Consider the following 13,145-nt stretch of genomic DNA (forward strand, 5'->3'; position numbering starts at 1 on the left):
GCAGAACTTTTGGCAGTCAATGCTTTAGCTGTACTTCTGGCAGTCAATGTTTAAGCTGTACTTGTGGCTGTCAATGCTTTGGCAGGACTTTTGACAGTCAATGCTTTAGTTGTACTTGTGGCAGTTTATGCTTTCCTGATCTTTAATTTGACAGCCTATGATTTTAGGTGATCAGCATGAACAATACAATACTTTATAATTTGATTTTGTATCAATTATGTGGCTACCAGGTACACACCAACAATTATCTTTTGTAAGCTAACAGTATATAAGCATGTACCAACCTTGATTTATAATAAAATTACAGGCTTCTGTTCCTAATGTATCATACAAAGGTACGCCAACCATCGAATACATATATAATCCTTGATCAAATATTACATACTGTAAATAAAATAATTTATTTTATGATCAGTAGTGGAGTACCGCGTTTTATCAGTGAAATAAAAGTGTTATTCCACTGGCTAGTTGTTTTTACCTAAAATCAGATTAGAAGTGTCATAAAATTAGTCCATTTGTACTGGACAAAGTCTGTGACAGGTGCCTTATGTCCAGGTTTGTGTCAATCTGATTACAATACAGATCTACATTTTGTTTCGTTATTTTCTACTTTCGATGGCCTACACTACATGAAGATCTGACCAGTTGTACTGGAAGGTCAATTCAGGGGTCAAACAAGTGGCTTTTGACCCTATGATGTCAGACATTGATTAATCAATCAGCGTTGACGTTTCTAGAGGGTTTACCCACAGTTCCGTGCAGAACACGCCAAAAACTCGCCATAACAGGCCATTTCATTGGCTAATTCCTCACATCAACTAGAACGCATGTTATATAACAACTCCTCTAGATCCTAGTGTAGTAAAGACAAGTACAACAAAATTTTGAACTATAAAAAACGAAACAAATAGGATCTGTGTTTTAATCAGATTGGGTTTGTATATTACCTCTGGTCTATTTTGTGAATAAATTCCAAGATGAGTTGAATTGACAGGTCGATGGCCAAGTTTTACTAATCCTGCACCAACATTCTTTGCTCTTTCTAACACCTGAAAATAAAATAATAATAGACAGAAATGAATAGGTTAGGTTTATATTTCACCATCACCATATTTCTTTTTGTTTTACTTCCAAAATATCATTACTGTAGTACTAGTAATTAAAAAGAGAATTTCAAATCTGAGTTTATAATAATTTATAATTATCCATCATAAATCAGCTGTTCCAATCTTACCTCATTATATGTTATCCATTCAAAAGGTTCTGATGAGGACGGTTTACGACCCAAACATGGTCCATTATCTGAAACAATACCAATATACATATAGTAATGTAGTACCATTCGTAGTCATTATGACTAAACATACGGACAGCTCAGTATTTGCGGAGAAAGTTCCTCTGGATTTTTGCAGTCTGGTTTGACCCATGTCTGGGATGAAAGAAGGAAAGTCTGGCATTGGCAAAGAAAAGCTTCTAGTCATTTGGATGGGACAAAAAAATAATGTAATGTGTATACCATTGGTAGAACATTAGGGAATATCAAAATAAGCCATAGGACAGCTGTCGTGCAAAATTTCTCTCAAAGCCCACTATAGGAAGATGCCCATTTTCATTAGCCAGTTTCCAGAAAATTAAGACATTAAACCACCATTTCATTTCATTTACTAAAAATGTACTTCACTCAAGTCAATATCAAATAATCTTTAATAATGAAATTCACTCAAAATTATTTCTAATGTTAGGTTCCCACTATCACGATTCGCGCTACGATTGAAATCTTGGTTTTAATCGTGGAGTAATCGTGGTGATCCTATCAGGTCTCATCATATAATGAGGTCAGTCGTAGCAACCGTGTTGATCGTATCGATACATATCTAAACGTATCTGCACGTAGCAGATCGTGGACTAAATAGGGACAATCCTATCGTAACGCATCTCACTACAGTGGGAACCTGGCATAATCAATTTTAGAAAACATTTAATTTAAAGTCAAATTCAAGATAATGCAGTATCTTATATTCTTATATTTTGCAATGAAAATCAAATTTAAACAAATATATGTGTCATTAAAATTATTCTTGTTCACTCTTTCAAAAAACGATGCATAAAAAAAATATATAATTTAAAACACTAATGTAGAACATACATGTATGTACTGGTAATCATTTTTTAGAATTCGATAAAAAAAATTGCAAAATATTAAACATATCTATTTATTATGGCAGTTAAGGCCTGCCATGTTACAGGTCACGTCATAATACGACCTGTCACATGATTTACTGTCAATGGGATGACTAGATTACTAGTGCAGCATTACTTATTCAGTCATAATTTAAATTCACTTATAATTTCATCCAGCTTACTTGAAATTCTTGCTCCACGCTTAAAGGATTCCAGCAAAGTCTTTGCATCATCATATTGGTATTCAAGGAGATCACCATTTTTACACATTCGTGATATTCTTGCCATGCCATCATGCTGAAAAGTAAAATTTATCAAATAAATTTGTAATTTATATCGTGCAATAGAAAGATTGGTTTTAAATATCATTCACACTCGAAGGTGGATTGTCAGGGTTAAAGCGATCAAGAACTACCTTATCTACCTTAGTATCCGATATGTCTCATTTTAGCTTTACATGTACATACATGTGTTTGTCTTTCACTGAACATGGTTCTTCAATTCTTGATTGTTTATTATGTTGTGTGTTTGATGCTGTCATCCCTGTATTTACCTAGCACACTTCAATATTCCTCCCATAAAATAATGCAACTAAACGTGAAAATTTACACTGAATTATGTATAGTACATTCATTAACTGTTCTTAATTGTATATATTATGCATTTATTAAATGTTGTTATTTGTATGTTTTGATCATTCAAATACAACTAGTTGGTAATGTCACAACAATACTACAATTGTTTGTTTCTGGAACAGACCATAGTCTGAATTACACTGTTTTCAATAAGACCTATAAAGTACTATTGTGCGAGATATGAAAGTGTATAAAATTGATTTGAAATAAAAAAGTTTGAATTGTGTATCATTAAGATTAAGAAACATTGTTTCTTTTCCACCTAAACATACTTACATGATATTTAATTGATTGAGTATCGAATTCATGTTGCAGCTGTCGAGATGCTGATGATCCCATGATGCAATTATCCTTATAAGGAAATATTAAAAACTAGGCAAATATAACTAACAAACAATACTCATTCAAGTATTACACACAAGGAAAATGAAATAAATTCTTATAATATGAAAATGCAATTTCTAGAAAATTCAAGTGTGTATCCTGAATATCATTTCTTTATTTATAGCACCTATAAATCCTAAAAGATAACATTATACAAAAGTAGGTCAATTATACACCCTCAATCAAAGTAAACAATGTACAAGAATTTCAAATGTAATACTTTATCACTAGTACTATATAATTCATTTCTCTCCATTCTAAGTATAATATTTAGTTCTACAAACTATTTCTTCAATTCACCTACACAATAAAGGTTAATAAATTAACAAAAAATCCTCAACAACTGGACCTGATCTTGTCTCTTTCTCTAGAATAGCAACAATAAAGGTTCTCAAACTGATTCTCTTTATATTATAAGTGACAATACAATCCCAAATCAATGAACCTTTTGAATATTGATGAACAGTTCATTCAAACATAACATATTATTCCTCAATTCAGCCAATAAAAATCAAGCATGATAATCATATGACCAGGTAGTATTTAACACAGCCATTCACCCAATATTAAGATAGTAGACTTACATCTAACTGGGCAACCAAGGTGGATTATCTAAGTAAATTAACAACGGTCACCTATGACTGATATATAATAGACAATAGTAGTAATACATAATCAAGACCTAATTAGTCACTTTAGTAAATGAAGGAATGGTTTAACCTCACTATCCCCACATTTGATTGTTTTGATAAAGGATTAAGAGGTTACTACCAGACTGTGGGTGTAGAACTATAGTCTGTTCTAACTAATTAGTATCACTGGGATAAACTTCTCACTCTTAATTATTGTTACTGGTGAACACTTCCCACTATCTGTAGATTGGGCAAATTGCTGAAATCAGTTTACTAATAAATTTATATTGTGAGCTGTTTTGATGTAAGCTCTGGTTAACTTTAGATACATTGCTAATACTAGAGGTGGTCAGAATTTAGTGCTAGATGTTTTTTTTAAATTCAGGGTTAAGTCTTGATGTAATATTATCATTTACATCCCACTTCTACTCGTTGCCACTGGCAGCCTTTGATAAAACTGTCCTGTTTAATTGCAATACATGCATAAAAGTAACCGTGTATCAGAAATATACAGAAAGAGTACTGTTCATTTCTGATACACGGATACTTTCATACCGTTCTAGATACCTATCAAGCATTAAGTAGCGGACATTTAGTCCGACCCAGATCGCAATTGATAACGACGGCTCTAAACAATGTACATGAAACAACTAGTCAAAATCATAGTAACAAAACAAAATGGGGGGAACTACATGGCAGTTAAAAAACATATACAATGACATTAAATTAACATAACATATTACAAAAATCAATTATTATACATATCAATTGGCATCTATTTCATAATTTGGTTGGATTTATATTAATATGCAAAATATATAAATTAGAATATTGAATAATTATTTTAATTAATTGTGATGATAGAAGGCGCAGTTCTCTTGCTGGACACTTCACAGGCATTGAAAATAAGCAGGATGAAAAAACGCCTAGAAAGTCATAAACTTTATTACAAATAAATTTCAACGGAAGAACCATCCGCCGATGCATACTTTCACCAGGAATGACCCACGTTTCGCATTTCCTTTACACTACATTTAATAATATCGCAGTCCTCTACGCCATAGACAAATTGTTTTGACGATGTGGTCTAAACAAACACGTGATTGTTTTACGCTCAGAGTATCATAGCAAGACGCACGTGTAAATACTACTCAGGTCGTCTCTCCACTGCGAAATCATTCTACCATGAAATGTGACATGAGGCTCAGAAAGGGATAAATAATGAAAGAGCAGAAAGTATTTTTCACTTTTCGATTGAAACGACTTGATAATAAATACCATTTTTCAAATTTCTCGATAGAAATGGGATGTAAGTAACTTATTAGCACCTTTCCTCGGTGTATCGGTGAATATCAGAACAGTTTTGGTCGGGAGCCGCCTCGGCTGTGCCCCCCGACCAAAACTGTCCTGATATTCACCGATACACCTCAGAAAGTGTGCTAATAACTACTACAGTACTGGCCAAATTAATAGCAATTAACTCACTAAAATTGAAGTATGAATAAAATCATACACCGTGAATATATTGAACTGAATATTCTTACACATAACCATATTGACATCTACTTCACATGGCATGGTTGGTCGACGCAACGCCGTGTATAGATAAAGTTGCGACAACTGTGAAGTCAGGAATTTCATATGACGTCATGCAAACTTATTAATATCGCAACATATAACTCGCATGGTTCAGGAACTGGCCGTATCAATTATATCTCAAAACTATGTGATGACTTTGATTTTGTGTTTATCCAAGAACATTGGCTTCTAACCGAACAGCTTGATCTCTTTGAAAAACAAATCCCTAACATAGGTTCTCATGGAATCTCGAGCATGCAAAGCAATCAACCGATTCTTGGCAGGCCATACGGGGGTTGTTCAATTCTCTGGCGTAGCAGCCTTCTGTGTTACATACTACCAATAGCATTTCAGTCGAAACGTATATGCGCTATAACCGTAAAATGTAGAGATATAAACATCTTGATGTGTAACGTTTATATGCCTTGTGATAGTGCTAATCTGATCGAATTCGATCACACGTTACACGAGATTCAAACAGTTGTAGAACAAAACCCAACAGATCATGTTATTATAGGAGGGGATTTTAATACAGACTTAAAACGCCTTTCGTCTATCCAAACGATACGACTAACCGAATTCACCACAAATCTCTCTTTGGAGTGCGGTATCAACCACATATCAAGCAATGTGTTATACTCCTTTGAAAGTAAAATTAACGGTGAAAAATCGACTATAGATCACTTTTTTCTATCTCAGAATTTGATTAGTGACATTATAAGCTATAAATCTAGTCATGATGTAGATAATCTATCCGATCACAGTGTTATTGGTGTTAGCCTGAATATTCCAACTGACTATTATGAAACGACTACAAAAAATCCTGTTCGTCCTAGTATTCGATGGAATAAAGCAACGCCTAAAAACATTCAAGAGTATCAAGACGTTATAGGTCAATCACTTGATAATGTTAGTATACCATACAATGCTTTATACTGTCAAAATTCTAAATGTACAGAACATAAAGCAGAACTTGAGGTCTATTTTGATAGTCTTGTCCGAATCACTATTGATGCCGGCGAGAAATGTATTCCACACACAAAAAGGTGTAATTCAAAGGCGGTGGAACGATCAGGTCAAGAATGTGAGGAGAATAATTGTCCACAATCAGGACTGCTCGCCATCATCAGAAGAATGACTCGGGCAAGGTATCATTATTCCATTAGATTAGCTCGAAAACAAGAGAATCAAACCCGTTCGAACAAAATGGCTGAAAATCTTATCAATAGCAATATGCAAGACTTTTGGGGCGAAATTAAGAGGATTAATGGATCCAGTAACTCGCTTCCACAAAGTGTCGATGGCCAGATAGGAGCCGATAATATAGCCTCATTATTTAGCTGTAAAATATAAGCAACTTTTTAACAGTGTATTGTATAATGAAAATGATATGATTAAGTTAAAGGAAGACATTGAGTTTGGTATCAATCATGTGTGTAATAGTGGTAAATGTAAATATGATCATAATATTACACCAACCGAAGTCTCAAAAGCCGCAAAATCTCTAAAACATAAGAAATCTGATGGCTGTAGTGGTCAATATTCTGATCATATTATCTATGCTCCATATTCTTTCTTTATTCATGTATCATTGCTACTGACAACTCTTGTCGTTCATGGCTTTTCACCAAGCAATCTTATCCTCTCAACAATTGTCTCAATTCCAAAAAACAGGAAACGCTCTCTCAACAATTCCAGCAACTATCGCGGAATTGCCTTGAGTAGTATTTTCGGTAAAATATTTGACAAAGTTATATTAGATAAGTTTAATCGTGTATTTCAATGTTCTGATCAACAATTTGGTTTTAAAGAGAAACACTCTACAAGTCATTGCTCTTTTGTACTTAATGAAACCATTAATTATTACAATAGTCACAACTCTAATGTGTATGTTAGTTTACTTGACGCTAGCAAAGCTTTTGATAAGGTAAACTATGTAAAACTCTTCCAACTGCTACGTTCTAGATGTCTGTGTCCTTTATTTTCAAGATTTCTACTTTATTTATACCTTAACCAGAGGATACGAGTAAGATGGGGAAAAACAGTTAGCAACTCCTTTACTGTAACTAACGGTGTCAAACAAGGGGGAGTACTCTCTCCAATACTATTTACCGTCTATATCGATGAACTTCTGAGAAGGTGCAGACAAAGTAAACATGGCTGTCATATTGGGAATGTATATGTCGGTGCACTCGCCTATGCTGATGACCTCACACTAATCGCCCCAAGTAGAAACTCTCTTAATGGTTTATTACGCATAGCAAGTAAATATTCTGAAGAATATAACCTCACTTTTAATCCCGACAAGAGCAGACTTATATATTTTCCATGCAAACCCTCTGAAACTGGAAATCAGGATCTTAAACCCATTCTTATAAACGGCCTCCCCATCAAACTTGTCGAATCTGAATCCCATTTAGGAAATCTGCTTCATAGTTCGTCAAAACATGAACATTTACGTCAATGTATAAATAATTTTACTGTTAAAAGTAATGTAACATTAAGAAATTTTACATTCTCCTCATCTAAAGTTAAATATAAATTATTCAAAACTTATTGTATGCCCCTGTATGGGAGCCAACTATGGGATTTCTCACAAAAGTCATTAGTAGAGAGTTTTTATGTAGCCTGGAGAAAACAGGTTAGGAAAGTATTCAACATTTCCCCAAGAACCCACAATAGTTTATTGAATATTATATGTCAGGATTTGTCAAATGAAACTCAGCTTCATAAACGTTTTATTAAGTTCTGTCATAGTATTATACATAGTAGTAATTTATGTCTTCATATATGTGGACGTACTGGGTTGTTGGGAAGTCAGTCTACTATGTGCAATAATATCAATTACTTATCATATCATTATAATATAACAAAATACAATTTAGAACGTAAGTCATTGTTAAATATTGTAGATAAAATAGAATGTCATGATAAAAGTTCCTGGAAGGAAAATGATAAGAGAATAGGAAATGCTATACGGGAATTCATAGATTTAAGAGATTGTTCACCATCTGAATATATAAACTTAAATGAAATAATTAATCAACTCTGTATTAATTGAGAACTTGTATATATTTATATGTATTTATTGTACTTAGTGTACGAATAAAATTTATTATTATTATCTATTTATATGACCAATTATATTGTTGGATGTCATAGATTTCAGCGAATAAGTGTCTATAGGACATAAAACATACATTTTTTAAACGAAAAGTATAGCTGAACATACTATTATTAGTATTATACAACAAGAAGAGCACATTATTGTTATATAGCCTTATTCTATAAGAAAAATCAAAATAAAAGATACACTAGATAAAAGTACTATTAAACATATTTAACTTGCATTCGCTTTTAAAGGAGCTAAATCGCTAATATTTGGGACCTAGAAATTGTCACAAATGGGTCGCACTAACAGCGACATTTGTTTCAGGCATATTTGTTTCATCGGTGACACGTCTGGTGTCATGTGAATGCAACGACAACAGCCTGGTTGATTGATTTGTTGATTGGAGTTCAGATGTCTACATTAAAATCGACCACTTTCAGGTTGCCGTATTCACGGCCAGGCAAGACCGACTTGAAATGTCTAGAATTTTTTCTGGGGGAGAGAGGCCCCAACAAATCCCCTGACGGTGCGTTTCACGACTTCGGCGCAAGACGGTGACCTTGAAGAGACGTCGAAAACCATTTAATAGACATAGTAAAAGTCATATCTTACGAGATTATCGCTGGTCTTGTCGGAAAATGCTATTTTATATTTGACAGTCATTTTGAAAGAAATGCCCGGCGCCATACATGTGAAAACTACATTTTTTGATTTTTGTCAAATTCGGTTTTCGGCACATTTCGCCTCTAGTCTATGACCAGTTTGTGTTTGAAAAATTTAAAAATAAATTATTTATTCCCCCACCATTAAAACACACTAATTACGAAATATCGCTCTCAGAAACTTCATGGTTTCTTTTGCAATTTGTTTGGGGTAAGACGTTATATAAATAATATCAATCTGTCTACCACACAAATTTAACAGATACAAATGCATGTTATTCCACAGGTAGGCAGACAGGGCCTCCTTTGAAGGGATTCAGTGAAGGGAACGCGGTTGGTTTAGAGTTTGTCTGACCCCTTTGAATATTTGCGTCCCATCTCCAATGAAAACAATCATGTTGCTCTCATGCTGTTCTCAACCAGAATCAAACATATATCGTACCTGAGATTTGTTAGCATGTTCCACACAACCCAACATTTATTGGCACCGGGATTAAGGGTGTATATCTTTGTTTCTAACTACAATAAAAACTTATTTACAAAAACATTCTAAAGAGTGAAAACTGACATATTTCAAGCTTTACTGTATTTAAAGAAATAATTTAAATCAGCCGGCTGAAACCCTGTCTCCGCTATTTGTTCAATCATTTTTTAGGTATAGTGCCAGTTTCCACCGACAATGATATCGCAAACAAGTGTCCAATCTAAAAAAGCATACATTCCTACAAAATGTTTCTTTAGTCAAGTGAAACAATAAATTCATAACTATGCGAGGGTGGGGTGAGTAAGTTCGTGGTAACAAGTCTGAATAGGCTAATCGGACAATAGAGCAAGTTCACCTTGATGTTGACAAATACGTAAGAAGATATGAACATCAACTAAAAAGATATGTAATGTGATTCAGCTGCAAGGTGATATATGCAGCATAGATAATTAAAATCTCTATTCAAGTTAAACCAACTGTATCTATATTTAAGTATTACATCGAGCTGAATACATTTTAGGATTTATTGTCATTAAAACATCTATTGGTGGTTAACAGTGTGTAACTAAAAACTAAAATTGGATCTTATTATTGCCAATGTGTACCTTGCATTTTTTATCACAAAGTCTATCGCGTCCAGATATTTAAAGCGCGTTTACAATATATTCATTTTTTTGTTATTTCAGGATGGATATATCGTAAAATTCATCTTCATTTGACGAACTACACCCAAACTACAGTCAGTGTAAACACGGTTTGGAGACTGTATCTGAACTACAGGGTACATCGAACTACAGTGTACATCATGCTTTAGAGACACTATCTAATATCCAACAGGAAAAATGACGATTAATTTAATATCCGCCAATTTGTGTTGCTGCTATCTTTTGTGTTTATCTTCAAATTCAGAGACATCGAAAACCATATAAAGGACAGAGCAAAAGTCATATCTTACGTATCTCAAGAGATGCCCTTTTAGTCTACCAAATTTATGGGTTTTTTGTTAAATTGCCTTATATTACCAAATTCGGCAGCCATTTTAAAAGAAATGCCCGACACCACATGGAAAATACATTTCTTTAATTGAAGTTTGTCAAATTCGATTTCCGCACATTTCGCGTACATAACAACGATATAATGGTCGAACATTACGTACATCAGATAAACTACTTTTAAAGCCCCAAACTGTTCAACTAGTCTCTTTTAGTTATCAAGCACCTGTTTTATGGGATAATCTACCATAAAATTTAGTTTAAGATGTTGTACATCTCTATATTCTTTTAAAAAACAACTTAAATCACATTTATTTAATGAGGCTTTTAACTGACTCTGTATACAATTGTTAACATGTCCATAATCTTGTTGTTTATGTATGATTACATTGTCACTTTGTAAAGTGCCCCTGAACATGTTTTATGAAAGGGCGCGCTATAAATATGCTGTAATAATAATAATAATAATATTACCAAATTTGGCGGCCATTATGAAAGAAACGCCTGGCACCATATAAAAAATACTTCTTTTTTTTTAATTGATGTTTGTCAAATTCGATTTTTCGGCACATTTCGCTTGCATAACCACTCTGTATTTGAGGAATTTAAAAAGAAATCATTTATAACCCAACAAGTAAATAGTAAAACACACTGATTACGAGATATCGCTCTCAGAAAATTCCCCGATTTTGGGTATGATTTTGTTTGATATATTTATCACTGAACCAAACTGCATTGGTTTCTTTTGCATTTTTTTTTAGGGTAAAACGTTATATTATCCCTCAACGCCTAATACTGCAAGAAAAAAACAAATTTTGGTATGTAAACCTGTATGAAGCCATGACATCATAGCTTTTATGGCGTCATAATTGGGACCCAAAATGGCGCCTGGAAATGAGTTGTCGTAACTTTCCCCACAGTCTACTCGCTCATGTGCTCACCGTTGTATACCAACTATCGTTGAAAAAATCAATTTACGTCGATTTTTGAACAATTTAAAAGCCGTAGTTCGATTCGGCGCCCAAGAAAAGATATAAATAAACACAAAAAACATGGAAATCAATCAAGTTGAAGTGTTTTGGCATAAACACCTGTTTCGGCGAGATGACGTCATTGTGACGTCACACAGTCGTAATGACGTCATGCACGACCATTGAAATCATTGTTTTTTGAGTGTGCTTGTCCTGTATTCTCCCCAAAACGTAACTGATGTTCTTGTATTAGAGAATTCCCTAATGACCGTATTTCAAAAACGGCAAAAAAAAAAACATGACGGACATCGATAACGTCATCAGCCGCTACGACGTCATGACGTCATCAATTACCTCGACCAACCATGCAATGTGAAGTAGATGTCAATATGGTTATGTGTAAGAATATTCAGTTCAATATATTCACGGTGTATGATTTTATCCATACTTCAATTTTAGTGAGTTAATTCTGCAACGTTTTTAGAAAAAAAATTGCTATTAATTTGGCCAGTACTGTACATACTGGGATTTTTGTAAAAAAGACTGTACAGCTAGGGTTACCAATCGCAATGGTATGCTAGGATCGCCTCTTTCTCAACATGATCACTCTTCAGAGGAGAACAAGATAGCAGTCCAAGAGGTTGTGGAGAAGATGAAGGCCAGAGTCAGAGCTGTACCTTCTTTGTACAAAGAAGAGCTTTGAGGTAAAATTATAAACTTTTGTTTGAAACAATATCTATTTAATGAAGATTTATAGATTTATCATTTACAATTACAGAATTATGGGATCTGAAAACAAGCAAAAGTGAAGGTTAAGTGAAGTGTAGTTTCTTTTAATATTATTATAATATTATATTAGATTTTAATATATTCCCTTTTCATTGTTTCAGCCTTCAATTTGTATATTATTGAAATTCTGGAAATGATATAATATAAGAATCCATATTAATATTATGTATTTTTAGTTTAACCTCACATTTATCACTAATATTATTTAAATCATCACAAACTGGTTACAGACTAAACTTTAAACCCCCTTTGTTGATTTATTAGTCATGGCCTGGTGGACCCAGACTAAATGATACATGTAGATGAGGTGTCCCAGAAGGAATGGATGTCACTTAAATACTACCCCTTAACAACTATAAAATATTATTAAGTTTAAAATATAATTATTATTTATTGTTACAAAGTAACCTCTAGTATATTAGAGGAAAGATTGTAAAAAGAAGGGTAGTTGACTACAGACAGGCAGCAGGACATACTGTAGGACAGGTCTCTGATAAGTTATTTCTTAGTAGATACTGTTCGTTATTAAGTTACCTAGCCTGTGGGGTCATTATTGTATATATATTATTATTGTTGTGTGTTGCCTATATATATAGAAGTATACAAAGAAGAAGTGAGTATGTTCAATCTTACACCCCCAACTGCATTGAACATACAACCCATCGTCCATTGTTCGACTGATAAGCAGGTCCATTAAACCCCGGATGATAATCAAGTAAATTATG

At 33.6% G+C, this 13,145-nt stretch overlaps 1 protein-coding gene across 5 annotated transcripts in view; it reads right to left on the bottom strand.

Annotated features, from left to right (window-relative positions):
- Positions 1-13,145, bottom strand: part of LOC126810825 (long-chain-fatty-acid--CoA ligase 1) — a 40,503-nt gene that overhangs the window by 11,883 nt on the left and 15,475 nt on the right. For 4 of the 5 annotated variants that reach the window (XM_050536118.1, XM_050536119.2, XM_050536120.2 and 1 more), the window contains exons 3-6: positions 2,364-2,478; positions 1,235-1,302; positions 948-1,049; positions 285-384 (exon numbers count right to left, since the gene is read on the bottom strand). In XM_050536118.1, coding sequence (XP_050392075.1) covers positions 285-384; positions 948-1,049; positions 1,235-1,302; positions 2,364-2,478 — 385 coding nt within the window. Of the gene's footprint in view, positions 1-284; positions 385-947; positions 1,050-1,234; positions 1,303-2,363; positions 2,479-3,092; positions 3,168-3,504; positions 3,522-13,145 lie in introns of those variants that run through there. The other variant, XM_050536121.2, reaches the window with a different exon arrangement.

Source organism: Patella vulgata, chromosome 2 (genome assembly GCF_932274485.2).
Source record: "Patella vulgata chromosome 2, xgPatVulg1.2, whole genome shotgun sequence".
Classification (NCBI taxonomy): Eukaryota; Metazoa; Mollusca; class Gastropoda; family Patellidae; genus Patella; species Patella vulgata.